Raw genomic sequence first — 23,111 nt, forward strand, 5'->3', positions numbered from 1 at the left:
TACATAACTTTTTTCTTGGTTTGTGTGTCTCTTGTTAGTGTTGCTGAAGAAGAAACATATAGATAGGGTTTGTTCTTGGTTCTTTCAGAAAAAATATGGTAATAATCCATAAAAAATAAATGTGAATAAGACGAGATTTGATTGGGGTCCTTTGGAATACCTTTGAAAATACACAGCTGTGATTACTTTTGTTCTGTTTGGGTGTATATACTCCCAGGCATTTCTCACACCCACTTAGTTTTGATGCTGTTCTGACTGTGGACAGTCCTTCCACCTGCTGCTCTCAGAGAGAGAGGCATCTATCTTAAAAGCTCTGGCAGTGTAGTAAAAATACGTAACACTAGGTCTCTTACTAAAGCTGGAGTTCCATTTTTATTAATAAATGAACAATTTCAGAAAATAGAGCCACAGTGATTATAGTGAATTAGCACTGAAATAGCAGAGTAAAATTTTAGCTACGTATTGTGGAGATACAAGCTGTTACATGAAAATTTTAAAATTGCTAATTCTGATAGTATCTGTAAAAGGAGTTGTAGTTGGAAAATTGTTTTAAAGTTTTAACAAACAGCGTAAAATACAGTGTTGTTTACTTTAAAATGTTCCTTTCTATCAATCAGAATAGTTTAGTAAAATGTATTTGTTCGTTCATCTTCTTCACTATGTGTCAAGAATTAAATTCTTCTTGGAGGTAATACATATTGCTCTCACAATTTACCTTCCAGTGAATATTGAAAATAATTTTAAAACACTGGATTTTCTTAATCTACCTCAAATAAATCTGTAATGTGAATTTCAGTTGAAAGGTATATGAACAATGATCATCTTGTCCAGCTGCCTGACACATTTCAGTGCTGACCAAAAGAGAAAGTGTATTTTTAAGGGCATTGTCCAAATGCCTCTCAAACACTGACAAGCTTGGGGCATCAATCACCTCTCTAGGAAGCCTGTTCCAATGTTAGACCACCATCTTATTAAGAAATGCTTCCTAATGTCCAGCCTGGTCCTCCCCTGGTGCAGCTTTGAACCATTCCTGTGTATCCTCTATCTGAATCTCAGAGAGAGAGAGTAGCCCTTCCCTCTCCCCTTCCCCTCAGTCTCCTGATAAGCCCAGACTCCTTACCCCTCCTCACAGGACATTCCCTTCAGCCCTTTCACCAAGTTTGTTGTCCCCCTGTGGATGCATTCCCTCACCTTCACATCCTTCTTAAACTGTGGAGGCCAGAACTGCACCCAGCCCTGCCAGGGAGGCTGCTGCAAAGCTGAAGAGAGTGGGATAATCACCCCTTTTGCCCAGCTGGTGCTGCTGCTGTGTTTGACCAGCTCAGGATGGGCTTTGCCCTCTTGGCTGCCTGGGCACACACAACTGACTCACGTTGATCCTGCTGTCAGCCAGCACCCCCAGATCCCTCTCTGCAGGGCTGCTCTGCAACTACTCCTCTCCCACTTTATACTTTTGCCTGGCATTGCTCCATCCCAGGTGCAGAATCTGACATTTGGACTTGTTAAATTGCAATTAAACTACCCGGTGTTCCAAACGATGTGAATTTCTCTGCAAGGCCTTGTGTCCTCAAGAGAGTCAACAGCATTTCCCACTTTGGTATCATCAGCAGCCTTGCTGATGGTGCATTTGACTCCTGCATGCAGCTCATTGATGAATATGTGGAAGAGAACTAGGATTGAGAGTGAGGATTGTCCCTAGGATTAAGCCCTGAGCAGTACTGCTAATGACCAACACCAGATGTAGCCCCATGCACTGCAAGCCTTCAGCAAGTTCTTCACCCAGCTTCACTCTGAACCTGCTCATTCTACAGAGTTCTGGAGAACTTGTCCAGAAGGATGCTGTGAGGGACAGTGTCCAAAGCCTTACTAAAATCCAGGAAAACTATATCCACTGCCTTCCCTTTGTCCACGAGGTGGTTGGCTTTACACAGAAGGATATGGAACTGGTTAAATAGTACTTTCCCTTTGTGAACCCATGATGATGACTCTGCCTAATGATGACATTGTAAATACATAATTTGCATACTTTTTCATTAAAATACGTAAAGCATTGTAATAATTTAATTGCCATGCAGCAATGTGGGTTGGTATCTTAACTGAGATTTTGATAACTTGAAAATATGAACATCTAAATACTCAAACAGAAAGATTGATTTAGTTTAAGTTTCACTGATGTGTCTTTGGTATGTTTTGTTATTGAGCTGAAGAAGCTTTTTTTTTTCAACTGCTAAGCATGAAGGTTAAAGTACTCTATTTTGGTTAGAGATGAAGTCAGATTTCCTCAGCATTTCAGAAGAATGGCTGACAGATTTCCATGCAAAGAATTATGAATTTATTTGCATGAATTTCAACTATAAAATTGATAATGCAAAAAAAGCCTAGATGACAAATGGTTATTTAAAGTAACCAGGGAGCTCAAGTCTCTTCTATCAGCTGACACTCATTATCAGTATGAAGATCTGTATTATTTTCAGAAATAAATGTCTGGGCGGTTAGATAATCAGAGCATCAAACAGTGATATTTCCTGACAAAATATTGGCCTGTAATTTTCAAATGTTTAAGCACCAGACAACAAAGCTGTCATAAAATAGGTCTAATGTAATCTTTATATGAAACATCTAGATGGCTCTTCCCAGTCAAAAACACATGTTGTTTCATGACTTGAACTTTTTCTTCTTCCTCATTTAGAAGCTTAATGCAAGGCCTGAATTTCACCTTTTACATTATGCGAAGTGAAGAATGTTTTATATTCACTGATCTGTTAGTAACTGATCTTAGCCTTGTAATACAGCGTTTTGCTTTTAAAATCTGCAACCTCAAATTGTGAGTTTTCATTGCTCTAAGGGAGAAAATTAATAATGAAGAATTGGAAGCATGTGTCTGTCTGTCCTACCTGTCTGTACCCCTTCCTTTCATGGAGGTTTTTGTCAAGTAACAGGGAGAAAAAGAAGGAAGCTGTGCTACTTATCAGTTTTGTGGTAGTAATAATCTGGTGCCATTGGATGGTACTCTCCTTTTATTGAGTTAGACCCCTAAGAAAATTCAGGCTTGATCATTACCTTGGTTGTGTGTAATTCTATTTCAGTACTTGTCAGGATTGCTTAAAATGTTACTTACATGTTTGTCCTTCTATGCACAGAGATTTGAATTGTTTAGCATTTAGTGCTTTTATAAAGTATGCTTTTTAGTGCTGAGAAAAGAAAATTGTACAGCTTTTTGCAAAGCAGTATAATATTTGAATACTTGCATGAAGCAGAAAATCTCTTAAGGATACTGTAAATAGCCTTGCAAAACAACATAGAGTCTTTTATTCAGGGCTGTCTTTTTACCTTAAAAAATGTTTTTTAAAAGCTTGGATTTAAAGCTATGTGATTCTGAGAGACAGGGATACTTTGCAAGTACATATTTTTTTAAAGTTTTGTGGGTTGTTGTGAATGAGAGAATAATGCAGCTTTTGGATATTAGTTTCTTGCTTGGGATAACTTTCCTAGGAAAACTTTACATTTCATGCAGTTACAAATTTCATTGATATCTTTGCATGCCTTATGGCTGTTACGAGACAGTTCTCCAAGATAGGTTTGAACGCGTTTTATGGGTGTGTCTCACATTAAAAATTACTAACTGAGTATGTTTTCTTTTTTATTAGTACCTGTACCAAATTACTTGGCTTCTTTCATGGTCCTGCTCAGTCATCTCTAAAGAGCATGTCTTTATAGTACAGAACAACTATGTAGGTCTGTCAGAGCATAATCAACCTGTATGCTGGTTTTGTTTAACTTGCTGATTGCATTCTCCAGTTTCTCAATTCTGCTGTTTTCACTCTTTTTGAACTAGTGGCCTGTTATGATTGTCAATCTTCTCCAAGCAATTTCCATTTTTCCATCCTTAAAATGGACACACAAGTTTTTGTCTTATTATACTTGACATTTGACATGGAAGCAGACACTTTGAATGTATCGGTAAAGTATTTTTCCTATACTATGGAGTACTTTAAAATTTAACTCCCTTGCAGGTTTTGGATGGGTATGCACTGTCACTGTACTGAAGAAAGGAATTTAGACTTCAGTTAAAATTGTAAGGAGAAATTGAGAGTCACATGTTCCTTGAGAGAAACCATGCTGCAAGATACTATTTCCTCAGTCACTGATGTTTACATTTCCATTTTTAGTTTTTCCTATACAAATTTATATGGAAGTAGCATCTTATGATACTTTGAAAATTTTCATTTACCTCTGCATTAAAAAAAAAAAAAAAGGCAGCTAAAACAAACTAACAAAGATCTCAGACTCAACTGTGTATGAAAATTGCTAGCATTCTTTAAAGAGTCATTCTTAACTAATCACAGTAAGACATGATATCCTCCAGTCTGGTATTTTGCTGGTGTATCTGAAAATACTGCTTTTATTGTTAGTACATACTCATTGATAACTCTCTTTAGCATAATTGAATAGCTACACCAAAGCACTTAAAGAAGCTGTATAATTTCACTGAAGAAGGTTTATAAACGTGTTCTCTTTCAGACATCTTCCTCTTTTAAAAAAATCAATTACCTTTTTAGTTTTATTTAGAATGAAGGGCTCACCCTCATCTTTAACATAATACATAGAATAAGCTTTTACTGCCTCCTCTTCTGTACTGGTTTGTTTTAGAAAATTTTTTACCACTCCCTAATTCATGTGTCAAGAGAAAATATTAATATGAACCTGTCAACATCTGTTGAAACCATTATCGTAAATGTAGAAAAGGAAATTAATCAGAGCAACAAATGCTCTTGAAAGGAAGGAAATTTTGTTTAAGGGTTCTGCGGCAGCTTTAATTCAGTTCCGTTGTTCCCCAGCAGTGTAGGACATGCAGTCCTATTTTTGATGTTTATCATCGGTTGCTGCATGGAAGATTTGGACCTGCTGAACTGTCTTAACTTGGCAGATACATAAAGAGGAAACTCTGAGATACATTGGGGGAAAATTAACCTTAAAAACTCTGTTGCTTATGTGTATTATGTTGCTAATTATGAAAGCCTATTTCAACAGATGTATGCAACTAATATCAACATAAATTATTAAGGGTATAAAACTAATAATATAGCTTACGTGATTATTTTTTTAATTATTTGGCTTATTTCTTATACACATTATTTGATCATATTTCTTTTTTCCTAGCTTTATGCTTTTAGCTATAAGTCCACAGTAAGAGGTATACTATTTGAAGACCTTCTTGCCCCCTTACATTCTTGTTTCAGTAACAGGAGAAAAAGTCTAATTAGACTTCATAATTCTCAGTTTGGTTACTGAAAATAATTTTTTGTTTTCTTCTGAAGTGAAATGCAAGGAAAAAACAGTTACAGACCAGTTCTTATACTGGATTTGCAGCTTTATCCACAGGCCATTTTCCAGATATCCTCATTTCTTTTGTTCCTCTCTATGTACACCCCACTGCCCATCTTCATCTGCCAGTCGATAAATGGGGTCAATGACTGCAAAAAGGTCAGGTTAAGAAGTGAAAATTTCCATAAGGTAGCTTGCAGATAACTTGAGGTAACTTGAAAAAGGTTGGTTTAGGATAAATGAGGTGTCTTGCTGTATGTGGTAGGAGACAGGCTCCCTGAGAGAGTCATAAAAGAAGTGGTTTATCTTTATAGCCCGATCCTTCAGATTCTTCTTGGCTACAGTCTTAGGAGAGAAAAGTTGAGAATAAACCTTCCCCTTGTATTGTATAGCTGCATAATCCCTAGGGATTGTTTAGTACTGATTTTTATTCTTGAAAATATCCCAGACTAAAAATTCTGTTTCCCAGGTCATAAAAATTATTTTCATGATCCAAAGCAAGACATAATAAGACTTGTTCTACCAGTATTTGATTTTTCCTTCCTCTGAGAACTCATTTTTGTCATTTGTTACTTGACTGACAAGATTACCAGTATCTATAAGCTAAAAAAAAAAGAAAAAATAAATTACAATCCTAGAAGAAATCACTAATTATGCAGTGATGTAGGTATAAAGGCATCTTGAGAGATTGATCTGTTCAGTCCAATCTTCTTAAAGCAGGACTAAGGTCAAACATGGACTGAGTTCGGTTGGCTTTATCCAGTCTATCTTGGGAAATCTCCCAATGATACAAGTTACCTGTTTTCCCTGGGTAACATGTTCTGGTGCTTATCTACTCTCAGTGAAAGGAATTTGTGTCCAACTCAAATTTCCCTCATCAGACCCTAGGACAAGTAGCGCTTGCTATTTGTCCTGTCAGCCTGCAGACCTCAAGCATCTTTCTCCCTGATTGTCTCTGTTTCACGCTGAAAAGTCCTATTTCTACTTAGCTTTTCCTTGAAGACACGCTGTGTTGCATCTTTTGATCATTTTTGAAATTATCAAAATGAAAACATTGAAGATATTTTTGAGATCTATTTTTTTTTTTTGGTAGTTCATGCTTGATCTAACATAATGTTGCAGATCAGCCATAAAAAAAAAATCTGAAGTTTAGGTTTTTTAAGTAGTAGCTTTCTTTTAGTCTCCTTGTTTAATTTTTCAGGTCTTGTGTAAGATTTAAAAGTTCTGTATAAATGTGATGTTCTTACTGACTGAATTAAAAAGCTGTTGTAAGTAAGGTAAACCTTTTGCTGCCATAGTGAATTTCATGCATTAACTGTTTAAAGGGTTTTTGTCTTTGGTTTTATATATTTTGTCTTGATTTGTGTGTGCCTACTGTCACTTTTCATTAGCAGTTACCTGTTGGAGGGTTTAGCTCAAATCTTAAGTCATGATTTTGAGTACCACTGACATAGGCTGAAGAAAACATCTTTTCACACTTCTGAATTCTTCCAATCTCAGTCCTTCCATTAAAAAGTTCATTGCTGAGCAAATGAGTATGTACAGAAAACTAAAGCTGATAGTTTATAAATGCATATAGCACCTTTCACAGTAGTCCTGATGACCTCCTATAGCAAGTGCGTATTCTGTCTAATTTTGAAAATGTTGTGTTTGGAAATTAATTCAGTAAATTCACAAATAAATGGTTTAAATGTTATTTTTTCTACATATTGCTGTGCAGTTGAAGTTATATATGAGACACTGCTAATGCTGCTTTAACACAACCACCAAATTACAAAGACACTCTTTTAAAGGAGTGGGATTTTAGACTGTATATTCCACAGATAATGACTGCCCTGAAAAACAGATATCGTGATATTGCTACTAACTCTTATAACTTGAAATTCAGTAAAGAAAGACAATATAAGAGAAAAAAATTCTGATTCTAACATTTCTATTTCTCCTATCTGATCTACTTTAGTGAATTGTAAAGGGGCAGAAGTATTATTTAGAGGCTTGGGGAATCGTGTAAAAAACCTCAAGCCTAGTTTGTCTTTCTGTCACTTTGTGCCTAAGTTTTGGAAAAATACTCATCATCCCCCTTCTACCAAGTTTCTGCTTTGTCTTTTGTTCTGGTACCTTCCTTTTAAATCACTTATTTTCATCCCATGAAATCATACAATGATTGTATTTTATATTTATAGTCCTTGTATAAAGACACGGAAGCATTTGTTTTAGTATTTTAATTTAGTTCCCCTTTGAGTTGGAAGCATCTTTAGATAACTTTGTTATCTATGGTTTGATAGTTGCTAGTCTGTTTTCCCCTGTGCTTGAGTTTATACAGTTACGATTTTAGCCAGTCTGTCATCCCAAAACAAGTGCTCTTTGAGACTTACTGTTTTTTCCAGTATTTACCTTCCACATTTTGCTATAGCCACTTTAATTCTGATGAGATGGAGTTCTTCCCTACTATTTAGTTTCATTCTTTTCTTGAATTAATCTGAACCTCTGGTCGTCTTGCTATTTTGGCAGGTGCATGCTGAGTTTTTTGCCCTGCTCTATTAATTGCTGTGCATGTTAGAAAACAATTCAAAGAAGATATTCATGCTACATGCATTTAATATCTGCCAAGAGGACAGCTGGTCATGGGTCATAGAAAAAATATAGAAAATACACATTATTTCACTGGTTGGCAATCTGTTTACATAAAGGCACAGGTAGATTGCCTTTGCCTCTAAGGTCAGTTAATCATCTTGGCTTTTTCTTTGGATTTAACAATGAGGGCTCTTGGTGGTCTACTTTTTATACTTACAGCAGACCTGCTACATCTGTTTTTTCTTTACTTTGATGTCTCACTTTATATAAACTAAGTGGCTTTTAAGTTGTTGATAATTTATATATGGACTGTGCATCCCTCTCTGTTTAAATTCTTAACCTGCTTGGATTTATCATCTTGCTTGGCTGATTAGCAATTTAATCCATTTATGGTAAGGCTTTTGCTTTTGATGGTTTCCTTTCCATGAAGGTTGAATTCCTAAGCTGCATACTGTCCTGTAACTTCATCTTATAGAACCACAAATTACAAATACAGCCCCTCCCCCAAGTCTTGTAATAAATACTACCTTTGGAACTAGCTGGTTTATTTTATAAGTTATAAATTAAGGGAATAGAATATTAGACTAATTAGACTAATGAGGGGTGATTTGCAAGGCATTTTATAAAAAATAACCAGGTTCTATCTATTTTTTTATCTCTTCAACATGTCACTACCTGACTTGGTAAGCCAAACTAGACTTTATGTCTGAGTGAACTCTGTCAGCTTTTTCTGAAGTTATATTCCAAAGACCTGGTATTTTTAATAACAGTTTTCAGTTTCTATTTATACTATCATAGTGAAAAACTAACTAGAAGTATTTCAAGCATCAGAATGTGTAGGCACACTTGTTTCTTTTCCAGACAAATTCTCATTTCCAACAACATTTCAATTTTGTCAACAATATATAGAAAAAAAGTTGTCTGTTCACTAAGGTACATAATTTGTAGTTAGTCTTTGAGGAAATTTCTAACATAGTCTAATGTTCTTCTTTCTTTTCTCATGCCCTGAAATGTGTGTTATTATTAATGAAGTTTTCATATGTTAAAATTTTAACTTCAAGCTTTCCAAATGACGTGCTAACCTATTGGGTGAGCATTTGGTCTCTTTCTTCTCTTTTGTATCTCAGAATTGGTTTATTCTTCCTTTTTTTTTTTTTTTGCTTATTCTTCAAAACAGTATTTGAACCAAGTTGCAGAGAAATGTTTTTCTCTGGTTTTGAAATTTCTCTTTCTTGATGGTGTTTCTCTGGACTGTGGGTGTTTTCCTGATTTTCTGAGGAGTATTTTTCTTTCAGAGATTGTAAGTTAATACCTAAAGAAAATATTTTAATACCTTAAATGACGTATATTACTTTTCCTGTAGTCTAAGTTTCTTCTTTGTGTGGGTGTACTTCAAAGAATGCATTTGGTTTTATTTCTCTGTTTTTAGTTTACTTTTTTTTTTTTTCTCCTCTTAGGCCCGACGCAAAGAGGTTTTTATCCAGGAGCGATATGGAAGATTTAATCTGAGCGACCCATTTCTGGCTCTTCAGAGAGACTTTGAGGCAGGTGCTGGTGATAAAGAAAAGAAGCCAATATGCATGAACCCTCTGTCCATTTTAGAAGCTGTTATGGCTCACTGCAGGAAAATGCAAGAAAGGATGTCAGCTCAGTTGGCTGCTGCTGAAAACAGACAAAAGAAGGTATCCTGCTATTGACTTTTTCCTTCTCCCTCTCCTGATTTGCTCTTTTGTGTCACTTTTTAAATTTGCATCTTTGTCTTTATTAACATTATGAGTGTTAAAATGTTGCCAGTTCATTTTCATATAGGGTGAGATGCTGGTTTTCTGGTGATATTTTGTATGCACACTTCATTTGTTCTGTGAATTTAGCTCTATTTATGGAAAAAATTAAATATAACTGGTACAAGTTGATACAGTGGCTATATAAGTAGATAGCTCAGTGTGAACTGAGATAGCATCATCACAATATATTTTTAAACCAATACTGTTGGAGCCTTGAGCACCTATTGTTATTTTCGTTCTAACCTGAATAAATAGTTTATTGTAATTTTATATCAGGTGGGTCTATTTCATAAATCAGTAAAAATGTTTCATAACTCTAAAAATACTTCTTTTGTATATTTAGAACATTTACTGTAAAACTAAAATAATTTTGGAACACCTACGTTGCAGAAAAAAGTGCCAGATTGAAGATAAAACAATGTAATTTTGAAGGTGAATGATTGTTTGGTGGCCTGTATTTCACCAATATGTAAAACATAGCTAAATATGAATCTGTTGGGGAGGTGTTTCTGAGAGGAAAGAGAGGGAACAGTCATATAAAAGACTAATCGAGACAAGGTTTATTGGTATAAATAGAAAAAAAATGCTCTCTATGTGTTTAATCATCTTCACTGGGTATAAAATGGATACTGCTGTGATACAGCTTTTTGGTGACAGTTTTACATTGACTTAAAAACCTCCAAACAACAAACAGTCTAAGACAACTGACATTAAATTCATTTTGGTAATAATTGCTCTTTGGGAAAAAACATGCATGCGAAAGTGCTGGAAGTTGCTGGAAATACGTGCTTAAATTAAACCAGCAAACATTTTGCTCTTACTTTGTTGTTACTCTGTTTTTTAGTTTAGTATAAGCATCATTGCTCTGTTAAGACTTCAGGAAAACAATTTTTTTTTAAAAAAGGATATTACTAGACTTTATGTATGATATGTAAGTCTTCAGTTTAATGCAGAGTGAACTATTGCTGATACATACCTCACACTTCTTTCTGAGAGCTCTTAAGTATTAATTTTCTTTCTCATAAGCTTTTCCAGTAAACAGAAAAAATAGGAAAGGGCAAGCAAGCTTAGTTGTTCTAACTGAAAAAGGATATTGGGAGAAACTCTGACACGTCTGCCAGGACAGTTGAATTAGTTTCTTGTTTCAGTGCATGGCCACAAATCTCTTCTTGTACCTAAATTCTTCATCTATCTCTGGATTTTATTATATGGACAGATACATGCAGTTAAGATAGGCTCACATATTAAGAATATGTCAGTATTTTAATATGTAAATTCAATTTTATCCTTTTTTTGTCTTTTTTTGCCAAAGTCTATGTCTGTAAGTCTGTTTGTACAGGAAAGGACACTTTCGTCTTTTGCTTCCTAGAAGAATACATGAGCCTTTTTTCCTTTAAATCTTAATTTTAAGGATTTGAAAACAAACTGCATGTTGTTGAGCAGCTGTGTGCATGACTGTCTACTGAATTACATCTTCCTCTTTTAAGCTCCATTAGAAATGCTATTTGTACAAGATACTCTTAAACTCGTTTGGTTTGTGGCAACATATGACGTATCTGTCAACCATCTCCACTAATTCACAAACCATTCATTCAGTATTTTACCTTCCCTCTGTTCCACATTTTTCTATCTATTCTTTATCTCTCAAGTCCTTCTGTTGAAGAGGTTAATGAAGATGTTTTGAGGGACTTCAAAAAATGTTCAGCAAGGTAGGGTGACACAGTAAAAGAAAAAAAATCAGCCCAGGCAAATGTGACCTAAATACAAGCCAGCTGCACCCCCACCCTCCAAGAGTAGTTCCTCCTTCTCTAAATGTGTGATGCCTCTCTCTTCATGTTTGGAATTGCTTCACCGTCCCACTGTAAATAATGAAGTCTATGTACAGCTGTGTTTATTATCTCTGGATATAACTGAACTTTAAACAGACTAAGAGTGAATTCTTATTCCAGGGGAGACTTAATATATGTGAATATAATCACCTCAAAAGTATTCTATGAATAAAATTTTTATTTGATCACAAAAAAAACAAGACATAAAAATACATCAGCATGTAGTAAAATCAGGAAGGTGCACAAAGGACTGTAAGTCATAGGCTTACCATATACAAACAAAGCAGATATCATCTGCTTTGTGTTCAGTCTCCATTCTCTTCCATCTCTGAATGCTTTTCTTGGAGCTGCTGTGAAAAGTAATTTTGAGTTTTCCTGGGAACACAAAACAGATCATCAAGATGACAGTTCTTGATTTGTTGAGAGTTTGCAGAGGAGTTAGTATTGGGATGCATGCTCAAAGAAAGGCAAGCGTGGGTTGGAAAGGGCCTGTTGGTGTAATTTATTCTAACCTTGTGCTTAAAGCAGATTGTCATCATCAATACGTCTGGTCATCTGTGAATTTGTCTAGCTTAGTCATGAAAGACCCAAGGAATGGCAATACTGCATCTTTTCTGCACTGGTGTCCTTGTGAAGAACTTTTTTCTGAGACTGAGCCTCTCAAAGGGCAAGTTTTCTTTTCTGAAACCTTTTATTATGGAGCCCCACCTACCATTACCAAGATAAATTTGACTCTTGTCATCACTGTAAGGGTCCTTCAAAAGGATGTTTCTGTTAGATTATCTTTCTATTTTTCACTAAACTGTGCAAGCCAAGCTTCCTCAACATTTTCTTACAAAGCAGGCTGTCTCTCACCTCTGAAGGGCCTTTGCTGGTTAATTGTTTGTAGGACACTATATTTTTTTTCAGTATCATTTTCTACTCATTTTCAAATCCTTCTTGGACTCATTTACAGATGTTTATATTACTGATATGATAAAGTGCAAGCATATAGTACATTTTGCAAAAATCAAGTTCTGCTTAGTTCATAAGCTCATAAATAATTGCAGCTAGTTCCAAATCTGTCATCTAAAGGAAAAAATACCATGTAAATGTTCAGAGGCTTTTCCTATTCAGGATGATGCTGCTGAGAGAAGAACAAGAGAGGGAGAGAGAGAGACATAGGAGACAATGTAAAATGAGAAAATAATGCTGCTTTTGTGTATTGAAATCAAATAGAGGATTTACATTTATATTAGGGAGCCTTCATTTAGATTCAATGCTTACAAATAAGGTATTATAATCGTATGGTAAGCTGATTTCATGCCAGTTAAATATTAAAATCTGTTTGTAATTATTTGCAAGTAATATAATTTCACAACACTTAATTTACAGAATGAGAACCTCACCTGAAAACAAAACACAGAATAATAAAGTATAGAAAGTTTTGACAGAAAATATTTTCACTATAATCTTTATACATCTCCAAGCTTTAGAAATGGTATACATTTCTCATTATTTTTGTACCTATTTTAACAAAGAAAAAAGCAGTTGGATGCTCCATTTGTTTTGAAATTCCAGTGAACCATGCAAATGCTGTTGTATCCTTTGAAAATGCAATTAAATCATTGAGGAAAAAATAAGGGTTTTTTCCATTTGTAAACTATGATTGGGACCATTCCTAAATACAGTGTCGTTATAGTATTTTGTTAATTTAATTTGCAGCTGTGCTTTCATTAACAGAGGAAGAGATGTTGCTGCTGATACAGTTTGCTTAACAATGACTGATATTGCCATACCTTATTTTTCATATGTTTAGCGCTGATTTTGGGGCTCTGAGCAGCCTGGTCTAGTGGAAAGTGTGCCTGCCCATAGCAGAGGGGCTTGGCCTTCAAGGTCCCCTTCCAACCTAAGCCATTCTATGAGCCTGTTTTTAAGAAAGAGTGGGTGTGGTTTTGTGAAAGGCATTGTGCAGAGTGTCAACCTGGGATAAAGGTCTAAAACCCCAGTGCATCCCCTATGCTGCTATACGGATTTTGAGGTGTTTGAAACCAAGATGATGTTTGAAATGTAGGTATCATTTCCCACAATGATTTCTTCCTTGGAGGTGTTTTATAAAATTAAGTATTGCCATATTTTTACATTTCTTTTCTAGAAGAGAGTCTTTGAACAAAAGCATAAACAGTAGGCAAAATGAATTCAAGGCAATGGCTATATGAATAAGGGAAAAAATTATTCTTATCCATTGTCTGCATTTTAGTAGTTCTTTGATTCTAGCTTATGCATCACTGATGTCAATGGGAATTTTCACTATTAGTAAGTACAGGAAAATACTTGGCCTGCCCCAAAAAGTTGTCTTACTTATGAATGTTAAAACAAGATACAGGATACCAGTTATGTTCATGATGAACTTAATCTCCTTCAGTTGGAGGAAGAAATGAAACCTAACCCCTTTATTTCTGTCCTCAAAGACTTTTTGCAAAGCTCGTCTCTTACTTGTGTTTGGTTCCTTTACTGAGATGACTTTATATTATGTCTTGCTTTTGGAGAACAGGTATCACAAGCATTTAACCACTTGGGGGAGTCTCTCTGTTGTCAATGAAGGAAATGAAAAGATTTTACTTAGTTTCTAAATTGCTCTACCGAGATGGCTCTCTCTTTATTTTGCTTGTATAAGACTATATGCACTTGTTTTAGATATCACAAATCACCTTCCTGAGTTCATTTTAGTCATACTCTCAAAGATTAAAATATCAGTGTCAGGTTAATACTAGGTTATTATGAAAAGAGAATTGTTAATGAGAATTATCTCCTGTTTTCTTACAGTTGGAAATGGAAAAATCTCAGTTACAGAATCTGGAGCTGGAGCACAAAAAGCTATCTGCTCGTCTTGAAGAAGAACGTGGAAAGAATAAGCATGTAGTATTGATGCTAGTGAAAGAGTGTAAGCAGTTGTCTGGCAGAATTGTAGAAGAAGCCCAGAAACTGGAAGAAGTGATGTCAAAATTTGAAGAGGAAAAGAAAAAGGCTACTGAATTGGAGGAGTCTCTTGCAGCTGAGAAACAAAGGAGTACACAAATGGAAGCTCAAATGGAAAAGCAGCTGTCTGAGTTTGACACAGAGAGAGAGCAGTTGCGTGCCAAACTTCACAAAGAGGAAACACACACCAGTGACCTCAGAGAAGAAAGAGATAAAATGATCAAAATGATTGAGCAATTAAAAAAGGAGAATGAAAATAAAGCTAATCTTTCTCAGAAGAATAGAGATAGGAGTCTTGTTTCTGTTTCAGTTGAAACAGAAGAGCCGAGTTCAAGAACTGTTGCTTGTCAAACAGAGACTGTAATGGTGGACAGTAGCGTAGAAAATGCTAAGAAGTTGCCTTTGACTGTCTCTGTAAAGTCTTCTACAGTGAGCCCACTAGTGTCTGGCAATTCAAAAATGAATGTGTGTGCCAATGCAGCATTTGTGAAGCCTGTCATTGATAGGCAGTCTTCATCTAGTGAACTTGTCCCTCCCACAACTCCTGTTTTTGCACAGAATCAAAACAAAATTGAAGAAAATGGGCCGAGTACAGGCTCCTCCCCTGATTTATCAAGTAGCACTTCCCCTTTTTCAAATAGTAATGCCCTTTGCACCCCTACCACACCAACTGCCACAGCTCAGAATTCCTCACTCTCTTCATCTATACACAATTTGCATTCACCATCTGCCAACACTACTGGCCATCCAGGCCTAAATCCACGAGTCCAAGCAGCTAGATTTAGATTTCAGGTGAATACAAACGATCAAGACCAAAATGGAAATACAACCCAAAGCCCTCCCTCAAGGGATGTATCCCCTACTAGTCGTGACAACCTTGTTGCCAAACAGGCAGCTCGGAATACTGTCACCCAAGTTCTTTCAAGATTTACAAGCCCTCAAAGTAGTGCTCCATCACGGCCAGGGACATCACATTCATCAGAAGTTGTCACTTACCCCCCAGTTGGTAAAATGACTTTAAAGACTCCAAGTGTATCAAGAATTGACAGAGGAAACCCTCCACCTATTCCTCCTAAAAAACCAGGGCTTTCACAAGCTCCTTCTCCACCACACCCACAGCTTAAAGTTCTAATGGATAGCAATCGATCCCCAAATACAAGTGCAAAAACTGACAACAAAACCATGACCTCACCTCTTTCAAGCTCATCACAAGGAATCAGGGTAATAAATGAGGAAATTATTTCTAAGTCCTCACCTCAACTGCCACCAAAACCTGCTATAGATTTATCTGTGGCACCTGCAGGCTGTGCCATACCAGCCATAGCCTCATCTCAGGTGGGTGCCTGGCCTTCCCACTTCCCTGGACTGAACCAACCTGCATGTTCAGAAAATTCCTTTGTCATTCCCACCACCATTGCCTGTAGCTCCTCCATAAACCCTGTTAGTGCTTCATCCTGTAGACCATGTGATTCAGACAGCCTCCTGGTAACAGCATCAGGTAAAGGGATTGATGTGCTACAAACTGTCTCCCTCAGAAATAACGTTTTGGTTTTCTTATACGTCTTGCTCGCTTTATTTATCTTGTAGCTTTCTCTTTCTTACTTTCTAAAAGCTAAAATTTTCATTTATACTTTTTCCACATTCCAGGGGTATGAGAATTCTTTCGCTTATTTAGTAATGTTATAAATAAGTTTGCTACCTCATGGAAGTCTCCATATTGAAGGCTTTTTTAAAGATAAAGAGGACTAATGTTTAAAGTAAGTGAGCTGCAGATTAGAGTATATTAAACTCTATAGTTTTTAAAATAGGAGATTCCAGTTTTCCTGTTATTAAGCAATTTTTATTCCCATTCCACTTCATTGAAGACTTTCTACATGTATCAGGAGTAGCCTAGTCATCCTTTTAACATTTGGTTGTTGCACCATACTGTCAGAACCCTCTCTCCTTTCTGAACTCTGCCATAAAAATATGAGCTCAGAAATCTTATCCTACTGTTTGTCTACTGCTCCTCAGAGTCAACAACATTGGGATTTGATGACAGCCTATTACCTTGCTGTTTTTCATATGGGTGTCCTGAATTTTCATCTTAAATTCATATTCCAAGATGAGTCTGATTGCCATGTCAGATAGATCATTAGTCTCCCACTATTTCAAATATTTTCCAAACTTAATTTGCCTTCAAGTGCTATTAGGCACTATAATAGAATTTTAAAATTCTGTTTAAAAAATCTTGAGATTTTATGAACATAGAACAAATTACTAGAAAAGTCAGCTCCAAAGTGAATAGTTTTTGTAAGCAAGAGACTGTCTTCCACAAATCCTATCAGCATGAATTAGGTGTATGTATTACAGTTAGTATTACATTAATTATCTGATATTTGGTAATCATTTAAGATAGTTATTGATTATTATTCTTCAGAAGAATAAATCTCATACCTTAAAAATTAAATTGCCAGTGTTTTTCTGCGTAACTCCATGTATTGTTCATGCCTTGAGATATTATCTTTTTTCTTAGGAGAACAATCATTCTTTTCAATTGGACTCTGCCCCCAAATATTTAATTTGTGTTTCTTGTGAAACCGTCTGACGTTTTCAGAGAAAATTCTCAAAGAGAGGAGTTTTTGTCAAAAATTGTTAGGTTTCTTTAATTTTTAAGATTACTTTTTTTCTCTAACTTTTTCTGAGGAGGCATGGAAATATTTGTTGATTTAATTCCATTGTAATCCTTGCTCTGAATATTTGATCTTACTACTTTGTAAGTGACACTGTTTTTTGGGAATATTTGCAATTGCAGCTGGGAAACATATCCCATGATCTAAAGTTTGCTCAGAAAGATTGCTTAAACTCTACTTAGCTGTATGCTATTTTATTTTATTAATATAGAGATGTTATTTCAGTATTCTCCTTTACTGGCAACATACAGGCTCAAAGAACCTTAATAACTTTATCTGTAATATTCACATAAATATACTGGAGGTTCTTTTTGTTTTACCCAAAATGCTTATATTTTATTGCACTTACTCTTCAATTTCATTTTCTTTATGTTTTTCAGGGAATTTAATCTATTTTGGCCAAGTGTTCTCTTCTGCAGCAAACTGCAGAACTAAATTAATTTAGAGCAACGCTTATTATGCAAGTTTAGAAAACATTTCCTTCAAAATTTTAAGCTAAGAAAAAATAGATTTTATAAATATATATGAAAATAGAAAGATAAACCAAATTTAATTACACTGGGTTTTTTTTAGATAATAATAATAATTCAGTAATACCTGAATTCATGCCACTTATTCCTTTTTTCAGTTTCTTTTTTAAGTATGACTTTTTTTGAGGTGAGAAACATCTAACAAACTACAAGTACTGCAGAAACCTCCTTCCCATATCTGCATTTTTGTGTCCTCTAGGCACAGAATCAGTTAGTTTTATTAATGATCTGGTTGATTTAAATATGTTTTGTTTACTTTTTTTCAGAAAATGTTCAGAATTTAAATTTTACATTCAGTTAATGCAGAGCATGGTTAAATCTTACTCATATTTTATTGTATAGTAAGTAGTGAGCTTCAATCAGAATTTTAAAATATTTTTAAAAACAATGCCAAACAATTTTAACATACTAAAGGACATTGACGGACTCCTTCATTTTTATGATTTTTTTGTTTGTCAATAAATTCATGCTTCTTTCTTCTTACTATGGAGCCAGAAGAATTGATAGTAACCTAATCACTGAAGTATTATATTTGTTCATTTTAAGACTTTCCTAGTTAGCTCAGATTACTTTAGGAACATATCAAGAACCTGATTTTCAGTAAGGAAGTGTCTTGGTTCTAGGAAGAGGAACTATTAAGAGCAAATTTACAATGGGAGCTCTGATCTTGTCACTTATGCATTCTGCTAAAGTGATGTGATCGTATCTTCTTTTGGCTATTGTAGCACAATAGATGGGCTATTGTGCCACATGTTGCTCTTTTCATCCCTGGTAGGAAAAGACATGGGCCTTCATCACTAACATTAAGCAGACTGCACATAGAGACATTACAATGAACATTTATGGCCTGATTCAAAGTCTGTGGCAGTGTTTTCATTAACTTCAGCAGCCTTTGAATTGGTGCCAAAATGCTTCTGCTCTGTTTGGATTTCTACAGTTCAATGGCTCTAAGACTTCCAAATGGAAACAAATGTAGGCGTTTGGATTATCATACCCCTGGGATTTCTGCTTTCACTTTCTTCTTACTTTTATGCTTTCTGTGTCAATGAAATATATTTTTTATTTTGCTCATTTCTGTAATGATTGATTTATTCTCTCTTTGCAATTGGCTTTGAAGATAAACGGGGGAGGGAGGGATGAAGGACTGATCTAGGCTCTGAAATTAACCATCTCACATTCTGAAGCTGATGCCAGAAGCTGTTTTTGTCTGTCCCTCTCCCCTTCATCACTGCATGCCCTACAAGCTTTCACAGACGCTTCACATTTCCTAACTTTTTGTGTCTTTAATGGTGTCCTTTATCTGCTGGTATCTTCTAATGTTGGTGCATTTTGTTGGATGAATTGAATTTTATTGTACTGCTTCACACTGATAATAGAATGTAAGGTTATATTTATGTTATTACTTATTTTTCTATCTATCAGTAGAAAGTTTTAATTTAATGGTAACCTAGTATAATGAATTTCATCGCTGAATTGCAACAACATATTTTTCTTTTCAAGGAGCTGAAATTAAAATTAAGATGTAACATTTTAAAAGTTCTTTCATTTTGGCATTTCTCTTAAGGATGCCCCAAGAACAAGCAAAAAAGCAAATAAACTACATTGAAAAAATTACACTTTTTTCAAAAGGAAAGGAGACCCAAAATACTATTCATTTTACCAAAATTCCAGTGTTACTCGAATAAACAGTTTTAGTAACTGTAGTGTTGGCTATATCCACTATCAGGTAACTACCACAAGAAGACAGTAAAAACTACATAAGTGATACTTTTAAAACATGCATATATGTATAGCAACAGCTGCAGCACGGTTAGTTTCAAGGAATAACAAAAGGCTGGAAAAATAAAACCACTTTCATGGAAAGTAATGGAACGGAATGCCATAAGGTTTTCTTTGGACCTTAGGGAATTTTGTAAGAGTTAACTGTTCTCAAATGCTGGAAGTTGAAGGTAATGTATTTTTTTGCCACTTAAAGGATACAATTTACTTTATGTATTGCTTATTGGTTTTTTAATAAACTTCAGAAACCCTCAAAATCCTCTTATTTAAAGTATTGGAGAAGTAAGTATTGCTAAGAATATTAATAGTCAGAAGGTAGCTTGAGAATTGAAGTTATAAGATGTATGGAGTTAATTTTACAATTTATCTTTGGATTAAATTTGGATAAGGTAACTTCATAGCTGCAGTGATGAATTCTTACATTGAATATAAAAAATATAAATATAATAATAAGCTAATAATATTGGGAAAATACTGAAAATATGTTTCCTTTAGATACTTAGTTACTAAACTTAATTTAAATTGACAAATTTAGCTTCCTTTGGAAACAAACATGAAAATACTCCAAGCATTTTTTGTTGTTTTTTTTTTTTTTTAACCGGGATCACTATGCATTCTTCATTGGTATTGCTCAGATGATGAACTCTTGTGTAAGTCTTGATGTTAATTAAAATGTATCGAGATCTTACAAGGTACCCAGTTTATTGTTTCAGTGGAATTCTGTTCAGAATTTCTGTATTTCATTTTGTTTTCCAAAATGTGGAGCAGATCATCCCAGAATGGTACTGGTACTACCATACACTTGTTCTAATTCAAGATGTTGGATAGCACTTACCAGCTTGAATGGAACTGAAGCTAACGCCCTGCAGCTTTTCTTCAGTCTCAGGCATTGCAAAACTGCATTAAAAGCTGCCTTAACTTGCTTTGTATCAGATTTCAGCATCATATAGGAGCCTATTTGTGGCCACAGAAGACAAAGTTATTTATTTAAGAGATAAATATAATGTGCATTTTCTAAAGGTAATAGTGAAAATACTGAAAAAACCTCCAGCCTTTCTCCTATTTTCTCTTGCAGTCCTTGCTCAAGGAAGAATGCACAACATATTCCATGCCTTATGCATCAAACTCCATATTCTTAACAAAGTCCCTACTAAAGCTGATAAGCAGTCAACAGAACACTTAACCACTCCTAAGCTTTCAGAGTTTTGGATTGAATATCCTTTGTTAATGGAGTGACTTGAAAGCTTTTACACATTAATTTTATGTAACCTGTTATGCGTTCCCAGTGGAACATTTTGTAATATCTTGTTTAAGTATCACTGAGTAAAAGGAACATTATCTTAATGGAGAGATCAATAATTAATATATTTTTTCTGTACTATTTGTGTAAATGATTTCTACATGTTTTTTCAAACTTATTGAAAGACACCTGAAGTCATTAAAGGCTTCCTGCAATTTATCTTTATAACTACACATGAGTTACACAAGTACTAAATATATAAATACTAAAGTTTGCACTAAGGAGGATAATATTACATATGAAAAAAATACTTTGGTTTTAAAACTTTTCTGTAGATACCTTAAAAAAATCTTGCCAGCATATTGCAAATAAATTAAAACTTGTCTAAAACTTCTGCTAGTTTTGATAATATAAATTCTTTGGCACATGCAGATGCTACTACAGTTCACAAGTTTCACACAGACCTTTTGTAGTGGAGTCCTGTTCATTTGTCTTAACAAGTGTGACACCTGAATGCAGTTTTTATTCTTCAGAATACCTTCTAACGTGTAGTCTTTTGTCTACACAAAACTTTTGCTAAACTGGCAAATGCAGTCATTTTGAAGATACTTTTTAGTACTTAAAAGAACACAGAAAATGCAGGGCTTTATTTATGTGTCTCTAACTTCTGTTGCTTTAACTCACAGGCTGGTCTTCCTCCCTAACCCCTTTGTTAACAAGTGGTGGTCCTGTCCCCCTGGGTGGCAGGCCCACCCTTCTTCACCAAGCTGCTGCCCAGGGAAATGTCACTTTATTATCAATGCTGCTTAATGAAGAAGGACTGGACATTAATTACTCTTGTGAAGATGGCTATTCTGCCTTGTATTCTGCTGCTACGAATGGACATACAGGTAAATGATGCTAAGATCTAGTATGGCATTCCTGTAAACTAGTGAAAGCTTACTTCATACGTCTTTAATATTCAATTAGGTCAAATGCGTTCTTAAAAATGTGAAAGTGGGGTATATAGATTATATATCAAAGTCATGGTATAACATGTATATAAGCAATGCTTCTCGAAGCAGAATTTTGAAACTCAGAAGGCATTTGAAGCACAAAAATTGGTAGCATTCTTCAGGATCATCCATTCTAATTCTCCTCTCCTTTCGTATAAAAAGCTACCAGATACTATCACCCCATATTCTGTGGAAAATTAAAGATCTTTTGTAGCAAGAAGAGCTTGAAAGAAAGAACTTTCCTCTACAGGGAGTAAGCAGCAAAGAATAGGTGGTCATCAGAGTTTTGATCTTTGGCAGCAGCAGTGAAAATGATGGAAGATAATGTCAGAATAGTGTGTTACTTGGGATAGAAAATGAACTGTCTGAATTTTTGAACTAAATGAAATAGCCTTCATTTGTTATTACTTAGGCTCTCCTGAGAAAATTCAAAGGACTTTTTTTTTCCTTTTCCCATGACCCCAACTCTCCTCTGTATTGAGGAAGTAGCATTTCTGAACCTTTCAACACTCAGTCTTCATATTTTATTAATATATTTATGAAATGCAGCAAATATGTCACTAACAGATATGAATTTAATGGATACAAACTCCTAGCAATAGTTTTAGACCTTTAACACAAGGCTATCAAACAGCAGTTTGTTTTAAAAGTCCAGTGGACTTTACTATAGCTTTTTCTACCTACATAAAAACCTCCAGGTTCTTATATTGCAAGTGCTATCATTATGCTGTTTTGGACACTAAAGATGAAATCTACCAATGGCAAATATTCCATTAATTTTTAGTAAAGTCAAAAATTTATTTCAGAGTAGAAGGTGAGCATAGTACCTGATCCAGTGTTCCAGATAGTACAGAGAGACTTTCATAATTATTTTCAAGTATTTTAAAAATAAAACTAAAGTTAGCATACACACTCTGCAGCTAGGGAGATAGTGTACATTTTTCTGACATCTTCAGGGTTAATTTTGCTACCAGGCATGGGGAAGGAGGATTTTTAATTTTGCTCAAAATGGTATATTTTTTCTTTGCTTCCTAGGTGCTGTGGGTTTTTTTTGTAGAACCATCTGGGTCTTTTCACCTGAACTTCTTTCCTGTTCCCAAGACCTTTAAAATAGTGAAATAGTACTTTTTATTTTTTACCTCGGGTGATTTTTTTCCTTTTTTCAACTTGTTATCTGCAGTATTAAAAATCCTAGTTAACTATATTGTGTAGATTTATTATTCTCCCCCTACTGAATGGATGCTTGGTGTATTCTTCTAGGCTTACATCCAGTTATCATTGCTAATATTTGTGGGAGACCATATTGACCCAATTCTTCTTTATTCATCTTGTATTCTAAAATTGCTTCACAGCAAGTGATTTTCAATTACAATTAGTGAGCAGCTCCTACTGGCAGCAACAGCAATTTGGTTCCCTGTTTCATTG

The 23,111-nt window shown here is 35.0% G+C and overlaps 1 protein-coding gene across 1 annotated transcript in view; it reads left to right on the forward strand.

Moving 5' to 3' along the window:
- Positions 1-23,111, forward strand: part of CTTNBP2 (cortactin binding protein 2) — a 77,217-nt gene that overhangs the window by 19,300 nt on the left and 34,806 nt on the right. Inside the window, 3 exon segments of the mRNA XM_088165446.1 lie at positions 9,357-9,581; positions 14,318-15,968; positions 21,378-21,581. Coding sequence (XP_088021572.1) covers positions 9,357-9,581; positions 14,318-15,968; positions 21,378-21,581 — 2,080 coding nt within the window.

The sequence above is a fragment of the Sturnus vulgaris genome, chromosome 5, assembly GCF_052056855.1.
Source record: "Sturnus vulgaris isolate bStuVul1 chromosome 5, bStuVul1.hap1, whole genome shotgun sequence".
NCBI lineage: Eukaryota > Metazoa > Chordata > Aves > Passeriformes > Sturnidae > Sturnus > Sturnus vulgaris.